The 22,197-nt window shown below is 36.9% G+C and overlaps 1 protein-coding gene across 7 annotated transcripts in view; it reads left to right on the plus strand.

Moving 5' to 3' along the window:
* Positions 1-22,197, plus strand: part of BCAS1 (brain enriched myelin associated protein 1) — a 99,342-nt gene that overhangs the window by 73,000 nt on the left and 4,145 nt on the right. For 5 of the 7 annotated variants that reach the window (XM_056812932.1, XM_056812931.1, XM_007475709.3 and 2 more), the window contains one exon: positions 13,371-13,640. In XM_056812932.1, coding sequence (XP_056668910.1) covers positions 13,371-13,640 — 270 coding nt within the window. Of the gene's footprint in view, positions 1-5,588; positions 5,655-13,370; positions 13,641-22,197 lie in introns of all 7 variants that reach the window. The other 2 variants (XM_007475701.3, XM_007475705.3) reach the window with 1 other exon arrangement.

A 22,197-nucleotide genomic window follows, 5' to 3' on the forward strand; every position in this document is an offset into this window, starting at 1 on the left:
GGCTCTTCACATTCTGGAACTATCTTACTATTACTGTCCTTTGTTCCCAACTGAGTAACAAAATTATTTTTTTAATCCATTTAAAGCAACTCAAGTAATTATAACCCTTTTGTGAATAAATCCTGTATAAAGAATAGCTGAGAACAACTATGTAAATACAACCATCTGTCTAAATTATAACCTGTCTGCTAACTGATCTTTCCAAATGTACCCTTTCTCTCCTCTTACCACCCAAACTCCATCCCTAATCCATCTTTCACATCACTGCTGATTAATCTTCCTCAGACATAGATTCACCTATACCACTCTTCTGTTCAAATTCCTTGCCAGGTCTTTGTTAACCTGATAAGATCAGCCTGATCTTCCATGTTGTCCATCAAAGAGTTACTTTTACTCCTCCTTCTTCCTCCCATCTTATATTCTATCTGGAACCAAGTCTGGTCTTTCCATATCTGTATCATCTCTCACTACTTACGACCTCTTTCTTTCTATTTCCATTGCCTACTCACTCCTTTGTGGTCTTGTTTCCTTTTACCCAGACTCTGGCAATAGCTTTCTAAACAGATCTCCCCCTGTTTTCTTCCCACCCCTCTACATTACTTCACACCTGTGTCAGAATAATCTTTCTTAAGTATAGGCTTAGTAATGTCCCTCTTTTGCCCAAATCTATCCAGTGGCTCCCTATTATCTCCTGAACAAAACCAAAACTCCTTTGTCTGGAACTAAGGGGCTCAATAAGCTGGTGTCAGCCTAATCCATGTTGTAACTAAATTAGACAATTTGCTGCCTCATATGGTTTTGACTCTTTGGTTTCTGTGCCTTTTTTCATAATGGCTTCTATCCCTAGATTATTCTCTGTCGCCTTTTTGCCTATTGAATTCCCTCCAAGCCTTTAAACCCAAAACTAGATGCCATTTCTATTGAATTTCAAAGGTTCCTTCCAGTTCAAAATCTAAAATCCTTCAGCCCCTTCCAGATCACTTGGGTGACAATTTCATCAGGCCTCACATAGTCAGTCATTTTGTATTTGTTTTGCATTTCTCTAACACACTTATAAAATATTGTGTGTATTATATAATTGTTACCATTTGTCCTATCCTAGTCCTAGACTGTAAACTGTATGAGAACCTTGACCTTGTCTTATTTAAACTCAATACCTCCTCCAAGTCCCAGTATTGAAATTTGTATACAGTAGGTGCTTAATAAATGGTGAAAGAATGATGAATGAATCTTAACTTGATCTTATATTCAGTAGCCAGTTTGCCTTTGATTATATTGATGATCTTTTAATGGTTGATAGAGGTGGGTATAGTTATAGAGGGGGATAAAAACCTTCAATCCCTTTTGTATTTCCATTTGACCAAGAATTGAGATTTCCTTTAAGTAAGAAATCTATTCTTTTTTTTTTTTAAACCCTTGCCTTCTGTCTTGGAATCAATAATGTATATCGGTTCCAAAGCAGAAGAGTGATAAATAAGGACTAGGCAACAGGGGTTAAGTGACTTGCCCAGGGTAACACAGCTGGGAAGTATCTGAGGCCAGATTTGAACCTAGGACCTCCAGTCTCTAGACCTGGCTCTCAATCCACTGAGCTACTCAGCTGCCCCCTAAGAAATCCATTTGCAAATAGTGTCTTTTCTCTAAACTAGCCTACTGAAGATCCATATATAACCAATATGTATATAACTTCAATCCAAATGATTCCTTGAGATCATTAGAGATATGAAACATACAAGATTAAAACTTAAACCGTTGAGTTTTTAACTGATAACAAAAAGTAAGAGAGAAAAAGAAATGACATAACTCCCTTTAAAGGAAAGAATATTATTTTCTACAAAAGGGAAAACAAGTTCCTATTATACAACTACTGGAATTAATATTTTTGTTGCTAAAAATTCATGTTGTGTTGATTTCTTCATAATGAGATAATGAGTCATAGTGGATAGAGACCTGGTGTCAAAGCTAAAAAAGCCTAGGTTGAAGTTCTGCCTTTGACACATACTGGTGAGTCACCCTGCATGACAACAGCAAAAATATCCCTATTATAATTACTAGAATTCTTAAAACATTTAAGATTAACAATGTTTTAGGAATATTATCTCATTTTTCTCCTCTCAACCACCCTGTTTGAGAATTTATTTTTATACACTGTATTATTCCTATCTGAGTTGAGGATCACGGGCTCCGATCAGTTGGTTGATCTTTACATCTCCTTTGTCCTTAGGAACTCCAATAAAACTCAGTTAATAGTAAAAGAAACAATGATTTCCTTCCTGCCTATGTGACCCCATTACCTATGGGGTATGGGAGTGGTTGAGAGTTTGATGGACCACTTCCCAATTATGTATTTATCATTTAGAAATGTCTTGGGATATTCAAGGAGTAGTTGAATAATGAATCCCAAAATCATATTTAAATGTCAATTTACAGGAATTATTAAATGTTTACTATGTGCCAGACATAGGGCAGCTAGGTGGCATAATAGATAGAGTACCAGGGCTGAAGTCAAGAATACTCATCTTCCTGAGTTCAAATCCAGTCTAAGATACTTCCTAGCTGTGTCACCCTGGGCAAGTCACTTAACCCTGTTTGCCTCAGTTTCCTCATCTATAAAATGAACTGGAGAAGGAAATGACAAAAATATACTCCAGTATCTTTGCAACAAAACCCCAAATGAGGTCACAAAAAATCAGACAAAACTGAAAAATGACTAAACAACAACAAATGTACAAGACATTGTGATAAATGCTGGGGATAAAAGGAGAAAAACAAAATCTCAAAGAGCTCATATTCAAACAGACACACAACATATTAACAGCTATGTATGTAAACAAAACATGTGCAAGTGTACATGGAAGATTGTATCAGAAAAAGGGACCATGAAAGGCCTCCTGAAGATGACATTTGAGCTAAGACTTGAAGGAAATTAGGGAAGTCTGGGCTGTATTTATAGAGGGAGTTTCCTTATGTGGAAATTCCCTGCACCAAAGAAAGGACAGGTTTAGTGGCAATTCCCTTCTTCACGAACCATCTACATTTCCCAAATGGCTTTATTTATGAGGATGTGGAGTCATATTCTAAATAGGACTTTGGAATGCATTTGAATGTGGAGGAGTCTAATGTAGCACATAGACTAGAATTTAAATAAAAGCATGAACTGTTAAAATCATGGGCTGCATCAACAAAATGGACAGAACTATATTGTGCAGGCCATTATTTCTAAAAGGAATCAACTGTATTTCCAAACTCTCAAGGAAATCTGTGCCAGTGCAGGACAGTTGCAGAGTATACTCTGATTAAAGATTCCCATTTCCCCCCTTTCAATTCAGTTCCTATTTTTCATAGTGGTTGGGCCATCTTGATTATGGAAGATAAACAGACATGTAACATATAGGCCAATAACCTCACCAGAAGAGCCTCAGAAACCCTCAGACTGAAAGTCAATCATAGAGGTGCCTCTTTTGGTCTCCATTAGTCAAGAAAGTATGTATCAAGGGTCTACTCTTCTTTGAATGCTATTTTTTTTAAATCATTTTAAAGTACACAAGACGGGGGGAAATGGACTGCTTCAAGGTGGCTGGGGTTTTTTCCAGCCCAGGACTCAATATCAAAGGACAACTAGTTGGCACAGTTGATAAAGTACCAGGCTTGAAGTCAGGAAGATTCATCTTCTTAAGCTCAAATCTGGCCTCAGATACTTACTAGCTGTGTGGCCCTGAGCAAGTAATTTTTTACTTCAGTTTCCATATCTGTAAAATGAACTGGAGAAGGAAATGGCAAACTACTCTAGTTTATTTGTCAAGAAAACTCCAAATAGGAACATGAAGAGATGGACATGACTGAAATGACTCAGCAACAACTCGATATCAAGGGATATTTTGGAGTAAGAATATAGTTGCCTTTCATGACCACTAGTATACTGGACAGCCCATAAAGGACATCATAGGGACAGGCAAGGACTTAGAGCCAGAAGGAATTTTAGAAATATCCTAGCTCTCTGTCACTTTAGCGAAGTCCTTTTTATTAATGGAATCTTGCAAACTAATTAAAGGGCATCCCAGGCAAGGAACAGGAAAGATGGTTCTTGTCTCCAGTTCTACTTTGCCCTCACTGTCATCTCACCGCTGAAATAAAAGGTTAATCATTGGGGCATCCATTTGTTATGAAAAGTGTTCCTAGATAGGGGCTTCCTTGTAAGTTTGCTAATATGTTAATCAAGGGTGTAGCTAGTTCAAAAGTATATATTTTCTAAAAATACAAAATACAAAAAAAAACAAAGTATATGACTTTTTAGCCAACTTCTTAGGCATTTTATTAAAATTCTCTTCTGAAAGGTAGATTATCAAGTTTCCAGTCATGTTCCATTTAAATGATGGATAGGTAGGTGATTTCTGAGATTACCTAAGACATTTAACCTTATGTTTCTAAGATTATCAAGTATGAAATCTATTTAAATAGGACTTATCAGTCCCTCTGGTCAATTCAATCAATGGTTGTGGTATTCATGAGCTCAGCATTATAGATCCCAAATGCCAACATATCTGTGGACAAGTAAATAAAGACTACAAAGTAATTTGAACACAGGAATAACACTAATTGAGGATGGGGATCAGAGAAATGTTCATAGATGGCACAGTAGGTGCCTAAGCTCATTCTGTAACGGTGATTCAGATTCTAAGAGGTAGTAATGAGGAGGGGTATATTATATAAGTGTGGAAGGTAACCTTCAAGAAAGCATGGAAGCAGAAAATGGAATATCAAATTCCTAGAAAAGCTAGTAGTCCAGTTTAGTTAGAACATAGGGGAGTAATATAATTAATATAATATAATATAATGTGATGTAATGTAATTAATATAATAAATATAATATAAGTTCAGAAAGGTAAGTTAATGCCAAATTGTATAGGGCCTTAAATGGCAGGCAGAAGTGGCTGTATTTTATACCAGAGGAAATGGGGGAGCTACTTATGTTCCTTGAACATGAGTAACATGGTCAGACATGCTATGAGGAGATAAGAGTACACAGAGATTGATCTGGATGCTGTAATAGGCCATTTGAAGGCGATTAGAAAATAGGATATAGATAGAAGTGGCTTTATAGCAGTAAAATAGATAATACTACTGGAAAACTAGCATAAAACTAATGATCACAAACCAGCAATACTATGTTCAGAGTCAAAAAAGAGTTCATCGTTATTCAGTCTTACTGTTTATAAAAAAAGAATTCAGTGGTAGAACTTTATATGAGTATATTTATATCTTTCATATGTACAAAAAGGACTGACTAGAGAAATTAATCAAGATGTGATTAATTTAAATATAGTATTATGTTTTATAATAATATTTATTTTAAATATATTATAAAATTTAGTATAAAATAAAATTAATCAAAATAATACAGCTAAGAAATTAATCAAGATGACATTAATATCATTATATCTCATGAACAGTGTATACTTTCCCCCAACTTTTATTTTCCCCCAGCTCAAAAACAGGTAAAGGAACTTAAATCTAAGCTTCTAGATATTCTCTCCCATTCTCAATATGGGCATACTAGACAAGAGGTCAATAACTATTTGTTGTTTTAGTCAATGAGGGATGTTGAAGACTCCACCAGTACAGAAGAAGTAAATGGCAAAGACTCTGATGATCAAGTAAGTGAACAAGTTTAGTGGTGGGCTTGGCTGAAGATTATTTTCAATCAAATGAACTATGGTGTGGGCTCTGCTGAAGACTTTTTTTCAATCATTGTTTTCCAATTCAGTTCAACATCTATATTAAAGAGACACTGTCATATTGGACATATTCTTGGTCTGAGCAAATGTAAGATTTTTGATCTGGCAAAAGAAACATAGAGATCTAGTCCAGGGATTCTTAACCTGGGAACTTTGCTGTTGATTCACCTTTAAAACCTATTTTGAAAACTATATTTCAATATAATTCATACCCTTTGTAATTCTATGGATTCTATTTTATGGATTTAGAACCATTATTCTGAAAGAGGCTCTTTGGGCTTGATCATAGTGCCCAAAGGACACAAAAAAGTTGAACAACTCCTGATCTCCTCCTAACTCTTCTCTCTACAAATAGGGAAACTGAGATGCATCTTAAGGGGCTTGACTACATGCCAGGAGAATGTAGAAGATTCAATATTCTAACCCAAGTTTTTTGGCTCCAAATCCAGTGTTCTTCCCACAGTATCCTGCTAACTCTAATTGACAAGAATTTACTAAATACTTATGTACTTGACGAGATACTGTGGATTTGGGATATAGAAGTGTGATCATTGTATCCCTCATCAGAGAATTTTTAATCTAACAAGGGAGAGAAAACTAATCCTTAGAAAATTAGGACTAGAAGACTATGAATGCTATTGGTAAGTGTAGAAAAATGGTTTACATAGTCAAAAAGAATGAAAGAAGAAAATGCTTTGGGATACAGATATAGTAGACTATAGAGAGTAGCATAAACCAAAGAGATTTTTTGGGGGGTGGGGAGGGAAGTTCCTACACATGATTTTTAGTTCCTAAATCAAATAGATACTAGGCCTGGAATCAGGAAGATCTGAGTTCAAATCCAACCTCAAATTCTTACTAGCTATGTGACCATAGGCAAGTCATTTAATCTTTGTCTTCCTCAGTTTCCTCATATAGAAAATAGGGGTAATAATAGCATTCCCTCACAGGGTTTTTGTGATAATCAAATGAGATATCTCTAAAATCTTTAGCACAATTCCTGTCACACAATGTACACTTAATAAATCTTTGTTCCCTTGTCCCTAATGTGTTATTGTCCAGTCATTTTAGTCATGTCTGACACTTTGTGATTTTCTTGGCAGAGATGCTGAAGAGGTTTGCTATTTCCTTCTCTGGCTCATTGACACATGAGGAAACTGAGGCAGAGTTAAATGACTTGCCCAGGGTCACACAGCTAATAAATGTCTGAGGCTGGATTTGAAGTCAGGTTTTTCTTCTCCAGATCCAGCATTCTATCTCCTGAAAAACATAGCTGCCCTTTTTCCTATCATAAATTATACTAAACATATCTCTGTTATAATTAAATTTCCCCTGCAGCATACATTAAATTAAAATGTAAAATAGATACAAATTAAATTTAAGAACTTTAAGGTAAAGTTTTTACCTCTTCTAAACAGTCATAATTTGAGAAAATGGTTTGATCTTTTCTTTAATAGTCTGAAAAATTGCTAAGAAAATTATGAGTGTAAATACAATCCCAAGAAAAAAATATTTTTCAGGTATAAGAAAACAAATTACTTTCAGAGAATTTTAAAAGTATAATTTACATTCAATTACTAGGATAAAGGAATTCTTTCTAAGTAATTAAGAAATCATTCTGAAAACAAAATCAAAGATTATCAAAGTTGTAAGAGACTCTAGAGGCCACCTATTCTAACCTCTTCCTAAACAAAAATCAGTTCAACAATACCCTTGACAAGTGGTTCTCCAACCTTGTCTTAAAGAATTCTTGTAGAGAAAATCAATCCACTTGGTCCTGAGGCTGTTAGGTGGCACAGTGGACAGAGTACTGGGCCTGGAGTAAAGAATCTTGAATTCAAATTCAGACTCAGATGCTTATTAGTAATGTGACCCTTTGCAAATCACTTGACTTCTGCCTACCTCAGTTTCTTCAACTGCAAAATGGGGATAATGAAACAGCACCTACCTCCAAGGGTTATTGTGAATATCACATGAGATAATATTTATAAATTGATTAGCACCCTGCCTGGCATACAGTAAGTAATAAATTCCTATTTCCTTCCTGAGGTAGCCAATTCTACTTGTGGAAGATTCATTGGTAGAAAGTTTCTCCTTGCATTAAGCTTAAATTTGCCTCATCATAGCTTCCTCTAATTTCCCTTAGTTTTACCCTTTCTAGTCTATCATATCTGGTCAAGAATAACTGTCATAACTCTTACAATGGAGTCCTTCAAATACTTGCAGATGACCATCATGTCTGACCCCTAATCTTCTCTTCTCTAGGTCAAATATCCCCAATTCCCCAGCAAAGCCAAAAATGAGATGGGAATTATGGACTCTCTCCTCCCCACTTGACAGGTTGGGGAAGTCTGTTCCCTGAGTAATGTTTTTAAATGCCTAAACATTATAAAGGAAACCAATTCTACTGAAAATAATGCAATTTTTCCCATTTTTCACTGACCTTTGGAAACCCTGTTCTACTGGAACCTCACAAAGTTCACAGAAGCCTTACCAGCAGCTTGGTACTTTGCATGTTACATTATGGATAATCCTTAAATCTGAACTAGCCACAGAGGACAATAATCTCTTTTAAAGCAATGACTATCATCACCATTGAGGATGATGATGAATTTGCACAACAAAGTGGTCTCCATTATTAAATAACTAAGTAAACCCTTTCTAAAATCTCTCAACAGAGATTTAGAGAATTATCCATACTAGTTTAAGGGTCAATAAAGATTTGCTGATTGAACTGATTGAAAAGCTCTTAAACTTGAGCAATGCTAAGCAAAGTGGTAGAATTCAGGATGCATGCAGTTACTTTATAAGAAAACAGATATTTTATTTTGGTTCTCTTCCTGTTTCTTTCCTTCCAAAAGTTAAATGACTTAGTAAAATTCCTCTTTCTTCTTGTGTAATGAACACTATCTCAAACTCAAAGATGACTACTCTGGCTCCTTACCTTATTTTCTAAAACAACAAGAATTTTTGAATTAGTTGTGTTTGGTATTTAAAGTCTTTTGAAACTGACTGGCAAGTACATTGGCTACCTACCTCTAGAGAAAATTTCCTTTTTTACATCCCATTATATTTCTGAATTTAAAATATTTGAGATCCCCCAATTTGTAAGCCTTAAATCACCCTGTAGATGTTAGTAAGCATTATTATTTCATTTAGAGCATGATATAATACCTCTATTAGGAGAAAGAGCAGGACTACCACTGAATGTCTGTAGTCTGAATAGGAAGTCTACTTACGCAATTAATGCCTCAACTGCCCTACATATGAAATGGGGACCCAATTATAACCATTCAGTGGTTTTTACTAATCCCTTAAAAGGTAGATATTAAACAACCACCTAAAAACATAGATTTAAAGCTAGAAGGGATTTTTAATAACAATCTTAGTCCAACTTCTGCTTTATAGAAGAATCTGAGGTAAACTAACATGCCCAATTTTAAACCCAGGTCTTCTGAGACCAAATGTGGTGACTTTTCCACCATATTACATTGAAATCCACTATCTTAAAACATTCAGGCAAGTCACTCAAAAGGTAATTTATCTAGGAAAACCCAGATTCCATGGCTATATACACATATTCAGAATCAGAAAAGCCTGTAAATAAAGATCATTTTGGGGATGATTTGTTGGCAATTGCTTGGCAAATGTTCAATTTTCATATCCAAGAAGAATGTTAAGATATCTTTTATTTGGCCAGTGAGAGAAAAGTAATCTTCCTCTGATATTAGCCTTATGGGAATCAAAACAATTGGCAATGTAATATTGTCGTTTGATTTTTACCATTAGAATCATTTACTATGCTTCCATAATTGCAAAGAAATAAGCGTTTTCACATACTTTTTTAATTTTTGTTTTCAGTTCCAAATTCTTTCCATCCTTCCCTCCTCTATTCATTGAGAAGGCAAGAACTATTATGCTTATTACACATATGAGATAATATGCACATTTCCATATTATCTATGTTGCAGAGATAGAGGAAAAGCAAGAAAAATAGAGAAAAAAATATACTTCAATGGATGCACAGAGTCCATCAGTTCTCCATCCAGAGGTGGATGGCATTTTTCATCAAGTCCTTTAATATTGTTGAGGATCATTGTATTGCTCAAAGTTGCTAAATCTCTCACAATTGATTATCATTACAATATTGCTATTATTGTGTACATTGTAATCCTGGCTCTGCTCATTTCACTTTGCATCAATTCATAAAAATCCTCTCAGGTTTTTCCAAAGCCATTCCCTTTGTCAATTCCTATAGCACAATAGTATTCCATCATGTTCATATACCACACTTGTTCAGACATGGCTCACTTAATGGACCTTCCCTCAATTTCTAATTCTTTGCTACCATATAAAGACCTGCTACAAATATTTTTGCACACAAGGGTCCTTTTCCTTTTCATCTGATCTTTTTTCTGAGTCCAAGGTATACAGAGTTTTCTAGGCCTTTGGGCATAGTTCAAAACTGTTACCCAGAATGGGTAGTTAATTCATATGGAAAATTTTTCTTCCCAAAATAGGGTAGCTTTTCTCTATGTATTATACTTCATTCCCCCACCTTCCACCTTATTCCCAGCACATTCTAGATTACTTGGTAGAAATAATCCTAATTGTCCTAGAATAGAAAATTGAAAATCTGTCCAATCAAGCTAGAAAAATCTTTATAATGAAACACTGGATCCAGAATTCTTTGGTGGATGTCGCTTCACTAATAATTTTGTGGTACTTCTAAAGTTAGAAGACCAACAAGATATGTGAGATAGGCTGTCTCATATACACTGCTGGCCATCTAACTCTAAGGTATATATTTAGGAGACAATGTTAGATCCAATTATTCTGATTCAATTTATTCTAATAGCTGCCAATGCAGTGAATAGAGTACTGAGCCTAGAATAAAGAAAACCTGAGTTCAAACCTAGCCTCAGACACTTACTAGCTGTGTGACCCTAGGCAAGTCACTTAAACCTCTGTTTGCCGTAGTTTCCTCTACTGTAAAATGGGGATAATAATAGCACCTATCTCCAAGAATTATTGTGAGAATCAATGATATAATATTTATAAAGCATTTAGCCCACTGCCTATACATAATAAATATTTTATAAATGTTAACTATTAGTATTATTACCTATAAATTTCCTAATGAAGTCACTTCTATTTCGAAAAATCACTGGTTCTGGACTTTGAGAGTTAAGTAAAAACTACAAACTAAAGTCTGTGACTTGTGTTGAAAATAAACATTACCAACTGCCCAGTGGTTTGACTTTTCTGGCATCATATCACTTGGTGTTTTCAAGGCGACATTAGAATGCTTTTCCTTTAAGATTATTTCTTGAAGCCTAGTGATCTCATGAAAAATTTATGAAATAAAACAGACTTATACTGGAAAACCCAGTGGTAGCATTAGCTTCTTTGAGGTTGTCATCTCAGGTGTATTCATCATAGCAGAACAAGATTTCACTGTATTTCGAGATAAAGTATTAGGCAAGACTGGTCAACCCAATTTTACTCTTGTATATTTAATGTAAAATTTCCTACCTTGTCCTAAGGATCAGGATACAACAAATTTGTTTCTGAAAGCTAACTAATATTCCTTTAAAATGGCATTTTCAGATCTAACCTGAAAGGTAAATCTTTGTAGCTGCTTGAGATGGCCTCTGAAGCAGGAAGACCTGAGCTCAGGTGTGCCTCCATTCAAGAAGAACAAATTCAAATCAAGAATACAAATTCTGCTTCAGACACTTACTAACTCTGTAATCATGGACATGTCATAAATTTTCCTGGCCTCAGTTTCCTCATCTGTAAAATGGGCATAATAAAAAGTATCTACCTCCCAGGGTCCTTGTGGGGATTAAATAAGATTATGTGAAAACTAATTTGCAAACTTTAATATACAATTTAAATGTAAGATATCCTCATTATTATCATCCGGGGTCAGTCATTTTGCCTCTCAATGACCCAAGTAACTCTAATACAATAAGTTACAGAAATGTTGCCCAGATCTTCATTAGCTGAAGAGATTTCTTCACTGAGAGAGCTTCTAAATCACAAATCCAGACTGTTTAGTTTAGGGGGAGGAAAGAGAAAGCTGGGAGAAAAAAGATGAGAGTTGGCAGGCTTAAACAAAACAAAAAAAATTGAATTACCTTTTTTTCTCCTTCCAAATGATGACTTGCCAATGTAAACTTTTGGTTTATGGGTCATTAAACCTGGAATTTAAATCTATAAAGTCCTTAAGAAGTTAAGAATAACTGTGGTTCTGAGAGGCAGCAGGGATAAGATGAAAAGGCGGGATTTGCCATCAGAGAACCCAGGTTTTAATATCAGCTAAACTACTTAAAATCTAATAACCAGAGGCAACTAGCTGGCTCAGTGGATTGAGAGGCAGGCCTAGAGACAAGAAGTCCTGTATTCAGGTCTTTCTCAGCTCTAAATATTACCATATGTTTTAAAAAATTTGAAGCTTTTTAATATCCTGAAAAACTGGGTCCTCAGAATCCATATATGTCTAGAGAAATAGACTGGCAGTTTAGAGACAATTGGTCTTCTTGAAAGGATGCTCCATTTAGAGGCAGCTGATTCAATTAATTAAACATTTATTAAGCATATACTATGTTCCAGCAAAGGGCTAAGTACTGGGGATGCAAAGGGGTCAAAAAGACAGTCCCTGCTCTCAAAGAGCTCACGGTCTAATGGATCTGGGTTCAAAGCCAGCCTCTGGAATTATCAGGTTTTGTAACCATGTCTAAGTCCTTCAGCCTCTAGCGGAAGGTTTCAGTATCTTCATCAATAAAACTGGAATTTTCAGAGAAGCTAGGTAGTCACATTGTATAGAGCACCAGGCCTGGTGTTAGGAGGTCTTGGCTTCAAGTGTGACCTCAGACACTTCCTACCTGTGTGACCCTTGGCAAGTCACTAAACCCCAATTGCCTAGACCTTACCACTCTTCTGTCTTAGAATTAAGAGAGAAGGCAAAGGTCTAAAAAAACCTAGAATTTTATAGCTTTCCTACCAGATTATTATAAGGAAATGACTTTGTGAAACCTAGAGAGCTGTGACTTTTATCAGCATTCCAGAGGGAGCCACCATTGTTTCTCTTCCTTCTATCATCTGAGCTTAAAGAATACTATGTGTTTTAGTTGGTTTGTATTTCTCCTTGCCTAGTAAATGATTGGCTTTCATTGTCTTCACTGCTCTGATTTGGGACTTCTATGGTTTATTCAGCTTGTGGTTTCTGGCAAGGAGGGTCTGGCAAATCTTGGATTTCTAAAAGTACTGTGCTCATGTGTCTGCAAAGTTGCAATGTATGTCTAGAGCTGGGAATCTTGCTCATCTGTTTCAATTCTGTATCTGCTTTCTTTATGACAATTCCCTTCCCCTTAAATATTGCCTTCTTGATTGAAATTATAATTCCAACATAGGGTTTTAGAGGAAATGATGGCCATCCAAAAACACTGTGATGAAAGTGATAAAAAATGAGAAGAGTGATTATCATATTTTGATTCTGTGCAGGTAAATTAAATTTGAAAGATGTCCTGACAGGTGGGTTTTTTTGACGCAAAGGTTGGCCTGTTCCCCAGCCCCACCATTTGCTCCCATGTTAAAACAGGTTCTAAAAATAAGTTTTGTTTGATTTAGACCTCGAACTCCACAGAAAAGGCTGTCACACCCCCTGACACTGAACCAGCAGGGCCTGGGCAGAAGAACAAGGAGGGTTCAAAGGACAAGAAGCCCACGGCTGACATGAGCAAGCAGAAAGGAAACAAGCAGGATGCCAAAGAGCAAGCAAACTCTCCTGATCAACGTGGAGCCGAGAAGAATTCCATGCAGAATGGAGGTGACTCCAGAGAAAGCCCCCTAAAGAGACTGGAGAAGCGACAGTCTTTGGGAGGCTTCTTTAAAAGCCTTGTAGGTGTATTTATTTTTTCCTCCTATCTTTTTTTGCTTCAGTTCATTACGTAATGAAATCATAAACCTAGAGTTAGAAGGGAACTCAGAAATCACTAATCCAACCCATAATTTTGTAGAGGAGGAAACTGAGGCTCAGGAAAGCTATGTGACTTGTCCAAAGACATACAGGTAGTAAATGTAATCCAACATCGTCCAAGGAAGCATCCCTAAACAGGCAAACAGCCTCTGTGAAGTATTGAGTAGAAACTTGGGGAGAGGATTTTGTTTGGTTTATAAACTCTAATGGGCAGGTGTTGAATCCCTGCTTTCTGATTCCAGACTCCATATTCTTTCTGATCTCACTTGAATCTTTTGGGTCAAGTGAATAAAGAACTGATTTAGAGTCAAGAAGCCTTAGGTTTAAGTCCTTCCTCTAGTACAGATTGGTTGTATGACCTAGCCAAGTCCCTTATCTTCTCAGTGACCTATTTAACTCCCTTATCTGAAAATTACAGGACACTTAAATATTCACTGGTACAGGGAATTTCCTTCAATGAAGAGACCAAGAGAAGATTCACTCCCAAATCTCTGTCAGTTTCTGGGGTCAATATGGCATGTTCTCCCTCAGTTCTTTGGTCATTTTTCAGTTGTATTTGACTCTTCATAACCCCATTTGGGGTTTTCTTGGCACAGATACTAAAGTGTTTTGACATTTCATTCTCCTGCTCATTTTACAGATGAGGAAATGAGGCAAACAAGGTTAAGTGACTTACCCAGGGTCACACAATCTGAAGCCAGATTTAAATTCAAGAAGAGTCTTTCTGTCTCCAGGCCCAGTTCTCTTTCCACTGTGTCACATAACTGCCCCTTCTCCCTCCATACTCAGTTTGTTTAAACCCAATAACCATGGTTTACTTGAAATCCTGAAGGCTTCCTAGACTGAAGAAGTGCAGTAAGTCAGGAAAACTAAATGTCAGCTGTGATAAGCATAGAATTTTTGATCCCCTACACACTCCATTCTAGAGTGACATCCAAGCTCCCTCCTCTGTCATTTTCTTCACCTTCCTCTCCCAGGGCCTTCTCATTCCTTCCCTCTGAAAATTTCCCATCCTTTTCAGTGCTGTTCTCCTTACTCCTTCATATAGTGGCCTTGTCACTCATTTATCTAGTTTCTCTCTTGAGTTTAGGATTCTTCGACCTTTACGGTTCCCCTCCCTTCAGCAATTCCTCCCACTTCTCAGATCCTTCAGAAACTCTACCATTCTCAGATGATTCCATCATATCCAACCATTGTCCCTAAAAGAGTTCTACTCTTTGCAGATATTACCCAACTATCCGTGACATCTCCAGACTCCCACCTCCCACCTCCCACTCCAGTCACAGGGGAACAAGATTATGTCCTATTCTCCACCTACTCCTACTCTCCACTGACCATCTAGTGGAAGCTCTTATTTTAATAAAGAGTAAGGCACAATTGTGTCACCCAGTGTTAGAGATCATGCCTTAACCTGGAATAGGCTGGTGAATGTTTAACAATCAGCTCCTAAAAAAAAAAAAGCTTGACACAATTTTAAGTTTAATCTTTATTGTTAACATTTTCTCCATCACTTTAAGTTTAAACAATCTATGGAATGCTAAGTCAAACACAATGAAAATGTAATAATTGATTCTGCAAGTCAGTTTGAGCTGATTCCAGCATACAATGGTGCCTTGACCCAAAGGAATGATTCTGTGGTGGGAGATTCAGGCCAGACATGGAGGAATGGGGAGCAGATGGGCTTCTTAGGATAGCCCATCCAAAATATATTAAGTCATATTTATGTAGATTTTATTTATAATGTGTTTGCCTCACAATTAACCTTTGAGGTAGTTAGTGTAAGTATTTATTATCTCTACTTTATAGATGGACAGCTAGGTAGCACCCTGGATAGAGTGCTAGACCTGGAATGCTAAGAAGGCCTCAGGTCAAATTTAGCCTCAGACATTTACTAGCTATATGATCCTGGGTAAGTCACTTAACCCCTGTCTACATCAGTTTCCTTCATCTATAAAATGGAATAATAATAGCATGTGCCCTCCTGAGGGGTGCTGTGCGTATAATGAGGATCTTAATAACATGTTATTTATTTTATTTTTATAAGATTTTATAAAGGATGTCAAGAAAAAGTGGTGAATTAATTTTCAGACTGAAATAGAAAATAATGTGAATGTTTAAAGTCTGCAGCTATACTTAATAAGCTTCACTAAAGGGAGGGGAGGAAGTCAGCTAGACGCCTCAGTAGATAGAGAGCCAGGCCTGGAGACTGGAGGTCTTGAATTCAAATTAAACTCACAGCACCCTCTACCTGTGTAACCCTGGGCAAGTCAAATCCCATCATCTTGCCCTTACCACTCTTCTGCCTTGGAACCAATGCTTAGCATTGATTCTAAGACAGATGATAAGATTTTGGTTTTTTCAGTGCTATGTAAGTGCTTATTATTATTATTATAATTATGAAGAAACTGAGGCTCAGAAATGTTAAAATACTTGAGTGTGGACTTAGTAAATGCCACAGCTGGAATATCATCCCATGGTCCTAATTCTTGTCTATGCTGCCCCTACATGACTTTTCTATTTCCTTATCTTCCTTAAATAGATCATTCTTCAGTTGCCTTCCTTTACAAAGAACCTGGACACTTGGCAGCTCGGTCCCTGGACCACTGCTCCTTCAGTTGAGCACAATGAAGACAGTCAGTTCTTTCTCCATGGCCTTCATTTTTTAAAATGCAGCCACCCACAGTCTAGTTGGAGCTAGCCCCAACCCAGCAGAGAGTATCTGTGTGCCATGTTGTTTGGAAGCAGAACTAGGGAAACAGTGGCATGTTGTTCTTTGTTAACAATAAGCAGGGTTCATTATTCAGTGTTTGGTTGGGACTATGGGATTAGATGCTTCGAGTCCTCCTCAGAGCTTGCCACTAACTCATTACACAACCATGGGGAGATAGAAAACGACTTGACTTTTGGTCCAATCTCCTTCATTCCTTACTTTAAATTGGTGGAGATGAAAGAGATGGAGAAAATGACAGTTAGCATTTGCTTGAGAGAGGTTACATGGTCTAGTAGAAATAATGCTGTAAGTGGAGCCAATAAAGTCCTGACTTTGGAATTCCAACACTTCCATTTATTACCTGTGGGACCATTGGCCAATCACTTAATCTTTAAAAGTCTTATTTTCTCTTCTGTGAAATAAGGAGAATAATACCTTATTATATAGCATTGTTGTTGTTGTTTTTTAAACCCTTACCTTCCGCCTTGGAGTCAATACTGCGTATTGGCTCCAAGGCAGAAGAGTGGTAAGGGCTAGGTAATGGGGGGCAAGTGACTTGCCCAGGGTCACACAGCTGGGAAGTGTCTGAGGCCAGATTTGAACCTAGGACCTCCCGTCTCTAGGTTTGGCTCTCCATCCACTGAGCTACCCAGCTGCCCCCTGTATAGCATTGTTGAGAGGATAAATGAAATATACTATGCAAAGTGCTTTATATATCTAAAAAAACTATCTAAACCTAAGCTGTGATTATCATAGAACTCTAGTACTGAATTTCTGTAATTCTATCATTGCTCATTGGTTAAGGATAATGAGTTCTTAGAGAACACAGTGTGCTGGAAGTTAGTGACAACATCTTAAAAGTCTGAGTTACAGGAGTGAGTTAGACATAAAATGGCATTATAATAACATCCCTCTGGTCCTCCTAATCAATCAAATCCATTCAATGTTTCATAGAATTGCAGAATCTCTGAGTGGGTAGGGACATCATAGGCCATTTAGTCAAGCATGAACTGGACCAAGAATTTCTTCTCAACATATTGTATTCATTAAAATGGAAAAAGCACTTGAAAGACCTGGGTCTAAATCTTGGTTGTTCCATTTATTTAGCCTCTGTGACCTTAGTCCAGTCACTTCAACTGGCTATATCTCAGTTTTCTCTTCAGTAAGAGGTAATTGGGCCAGATGATCTCTAATGTCCCTTCCAACTCTAAATTTGTTATCCCAAGTCCCCCGACAAGTGGCCATCCATCCTTTGAAAAGCTCCAATGAGGAGACGATTCCCCAAGGTAATTTAGTCAGTATTTTTGCAGAGTTCTAATTTTTAGAAATATTTTTCCTTACTTGGAGCTTAAATCTGCCACTTCTCTGAAATTTCCAGGCCTTAACTCTAGTTCATACTCTGGAGCCAACTATGGTTGTTGTTCTTCAGTTGTTTTTCAGTAGTGTCCAAGTCTTCATGACCCCATCTGGGGTTTTCTTGGCAAAGATACTGGAGTTGCCATTTCCTTCTCCAGCTCATTTGACAGATGAGGAAAGAGAGGTAAACAGGGTTAAGTGACTTGCCCAGAGTTATACAGCAAGTAAGTATCTGAGGCTAGATTTGAATTCATGAAGATGAATCTAATTCCAAGCCTAGGAGAACAAGTCTATTTCTTCTCTTACACGAGAGCCCTGCCAATATTTAAAGACATCTTTTATATCTACATAACATACTCTCTCCCTGCCCCCCACCAAAAAAAATAAACAAAAACAAATAATCCTCTATTATTACAAACTTATTATTATTATGTTATTATTATTATATTACATATAAAATGCTGTGTTCAGGATTGGTGACAGAGATTAAAAAGGGCATAGACATTGTCCCCAAGAAATTTATAGTATAAAATGGAAGGATGTGAAAAATTAAATTAGAAAAATTAAAAAGGAAGGATATGAATAATGGATTCTTCATAAATATGGCACAAAATAGAGTATGATGCAAGACCTCACAGCCAATTTTCTGGACCGCCACTCCTCCCATTAAGCCCAATGACAATGTTCATATCAGGTTTCTCATCCCACCCTTCATTTTAAAAAATACATAGAGGATAGCTAGATAGCTCAGTGGATTGGGAACCAGGCCTAGAGCCAGGAGGTCCTGGGTTCAAATATGACCTCAGATATTTCCTAGCTGTGTGACCCTGGGCAAATCATTAACCCCTATGGCCTAAACCTTATCACTCTTTTGCCTTAGAACCAATACATAATATTGATTCCAAGATGGAAGATAAGGGTTTTAAATATGTACATATACATTATGCATAATCATCCATAAGCCAAAGAGTCTCAACCCAGCTTAAAGTCATGGAATGCAAATATTTCTTGGGCATCTACTACAAACAAACACTATACTCACACTGTGGAAGGTACAAAAGCACTCTTAATACCTGGTCTCTCCCTTACAGGAATTAATATCTAGTGATCGATATACTTGAAATAATAAGATAATTAAAGGCTAAATTGTGTCATCCTCCTTGTCAGGACAGTTATTCATCTCCTTGGAAAGAGCATTATGTCAAATTCCAAGCTATAATCATGCTATAGGGAGTTTCTTTAGCCCTATCTACTCTTTATTGCAGGGGTTCTTAACTTTTTTTGTATCTTGGACCCATTTGGCAGTTTGGTGAAGCCTATGGATCCCTTCTCAAGATAAGGTTTTTAAATGCAATAAATAAAACACATAGAATTATAAGGAAATCAATTCTACTTTTTAAAAAACATTATCAGATTTAAACAAAAACAAAAACTCCAGGTTAAAAAACGCCTTCAATCTCAAGTTTAAAACCCTAGCTCCACATAGAGCTCTACTGTTCTATGGGGGTCAGGAAAATTGAATTTATTTTCAGCTCTGCCACTATGTGACTTTGAAATCTTATGACCTCCCTTGCACCTCAAATTCCTCATCCATAAAATGGGTACAATAACACCCACCCACCCCCACCTTAGGAGTTTTTCCTAATGTGTAAATAGGATAATATAAAAGTGCTTTGAAAACTCAAAAAATATTATGTTAATATGAGGGACCGAAATTACTACTATATCACACAAACACACAAGTATGTGCACACGCACAGAACTGTGGGAAATTTAATCTGGTGATATTAAAGATGACTAGGTGACAGGACAATCTCTGATCTTCTAATAAAAAAGTAACCAAGCCAAGAGATGGATGTTCTGCCTTTCCTAATGGAATTTTCCATTTTATATTATCAGGAAATCCCAGAATTGAGGGTGTCCCTTATTTTTCCAAAACTAAGAGAATAATAATAGGCTCAGGTAACTGATTACTTCTCATCTCATACTAGCATAAGTAATGGGATCTCTGGAAAAAAATAAATGGCAAAAGCAATGCTAGAAAAGAAGGGATGCTAGAGCATAGAATATAATGAATGTCAGAACTAGGAAAGACCTTACATTGTTAATGTTAGAAATAGAAGGGATCTTGTGACCTAACATCAGAGCTGGAAGAAATCTTAACACAGAATATTAGAGCGGTAAGTGACTTTAGAGCACAGAATGTCAGAGCTAGAAGAAACCTCAGAACACAGAGGATTGCATCTAGAAGAGACCCAAAAACAGAATATTAGAGCTAGAAAAAAACCTTAGAACATAGAATGTTAGAGATGGGAGGTGGGGGAGGAGCTTAGAATACAAATTGTTAGAGCTGGAAAGGATCTTAGAACACGAAATGTTAAAAGTGGAAGGGACCTTAGAACATAGAGCAAAGAATGTCAAAGCTGAAAAGGAATTAGTACATAGGACTTTAGGTATCATGTAGTTAAACTCCTTCATTCAAAGACTAAAACCCTATAAACTTCAAATAGGAAAGCAATTTGAGCATTGTCGCCCAGCTAGCAAGTAGTAGGGCCAGGATTCAATGTCAACTTTTCTGACTAACATCCTGGCAGAAAAGGAGAAACTTTCCATTTGTCAGGGATTTCCCCCATTGGCTTGACAAATGGCACTTGTTTTTCTGGAGGAAGAAAGAGTTAAGAAAGTAAATAAAACTACCCAGGTCCAAGAGAAATAGGATGAGAAATTTTCCCTAGAGCCTAGAAATTCAGCTGGAAAACCATGTTGCTCTTAAGTATCTTTCTTAGAAAATGAGTGATGAGAGATGTCTGTTTCCAGAACAACATGCCTCCTTTCCAAGAATCATGATCATTCAGTCTCCAAAAGGTGTGACTTACCCATGCTATAATAGGACCAAGCAGCCCTGGGCAGCTCAGTTATATTTGCCTTCTTTCTCATCTCACTCAGGTCCCTCACCCCAAGTCCCTCCCCTGAATTTTGCAGGCAAAGGTAATAAGCTCATTAAACTTTTCTGTCGTTTCTTAAAGATGTCAGATGCAGGCATCCAAACTTAAAAACACGAAATATGCCTGATGTTCATGTCCTGACTGTGAAGTCCAGGTCATGGTGTTTTGAATGGATAAATGCCTAGAGGTACTAGTGTTCTGGAAGTGTGTTAAAAAAGAAGGCTCTGCTATTTTCATTTAGGTGATTCTTGAATTCAGCCTGCCAGATGCCCTAAAGGCAAAAGGATAATGTATGAACCACTAGGGATTGGGAGAATCACAGATGTACTGAAGACTCCATGTATCTTGTCATTGAGCAGGAATTCCCATATCCTGGCAGAGAGAACAAGTCCTCAGCTAAATTTTGCATTGGGTAAAATTTATCTTGGGTTTGAATCCCATCTCCTTCACTTATTTGATGTGAGTTTAGATACAATCTCTCTGAGTTTTATCTTTAAAATGGGTATAATGTTTATACAACTTATTTCACAAGGCTATTGTAGAGATCAATTGGCATGATATATATTTCGGGATCCCTCTGAGTTATCTCTCCAACTCAGAACTCACAGGTCTGATCCTGGAGATCTATAGTAGTAACTATAGATTCCAGAGTTCTCTATGGGTCTCCTATGTATCTCACAAGCTCCAAACAGTAAATCTAACTTTACCAACCAACCAAGTCAGTAGACACAATTAGCTCAAAGCAAAAGATATTTACTAAGATGTCACAGTAGCTATAAAACATTTTTTCTGCACAAACCTGGAACTTATTCTCCCACAAATACAGTGTTGATGGGAAGAGTGGAAACAGACAATACATTGGTAGTGAGCCATATGCTTAGGGACCACAGGAAGCAATAGCAATCCATGCATCTGGTACTATGGGGTCCAAATGGGAAGGGAATAAGCATTTAAGTGCCTACTGTGCACCAAGCACTATTGCTAAGCACTTTTACAACTATTACTTTATCTGATCCTCACAACAACCCTGAAAAAAGGTACTATGATTATGATCCCCATTTTTATAGTTGTATAAACTGAGACAGACAAAAGTTAAGTGACTCACCCAGGGTAAGACAGCTAGTGTTAAAAGTCACATTTGACCTCAATCTTATCCTGATGCCAAGCCCAGAACTCTATCTACTGAGCCACCTACCTGTCTCAATAGCTAATACTTATATGAGTTTAAGGTTTCCAAAGTACTTTATAAATATTATTTCATTTTATCTTCATATCAACCCCAGGAGGTAAAAACTATTATTTTACAGATGAAGAAATTGAGGCAAACATAAGCTAAGTGACTTGCCTTAGATCACCTAACTAGTAAGTTTCTAAGACAAGAATTGAACTCAGGTCTTCCTGACTCCAGGGCCAATACTCTATACAATGCACCTCTTAGTTGACTCCAATGTTCTCTCCTTCCTCATG

Source organism: Monodelphis domestica, chromosome 1 (genome assembly GCF_027887165.1).
Source record: "Monodelphis domestica isolate mMonDom1 chromosome 1, mMonDom1.pri, whole genome shotgun sequence".
Lineage (NCBI taxonomy): Eukaryota > Metazoa > Chordata > Mammalia > Didelphimorphia > Didelphidae > Monodelphis > Monodelphis domestica.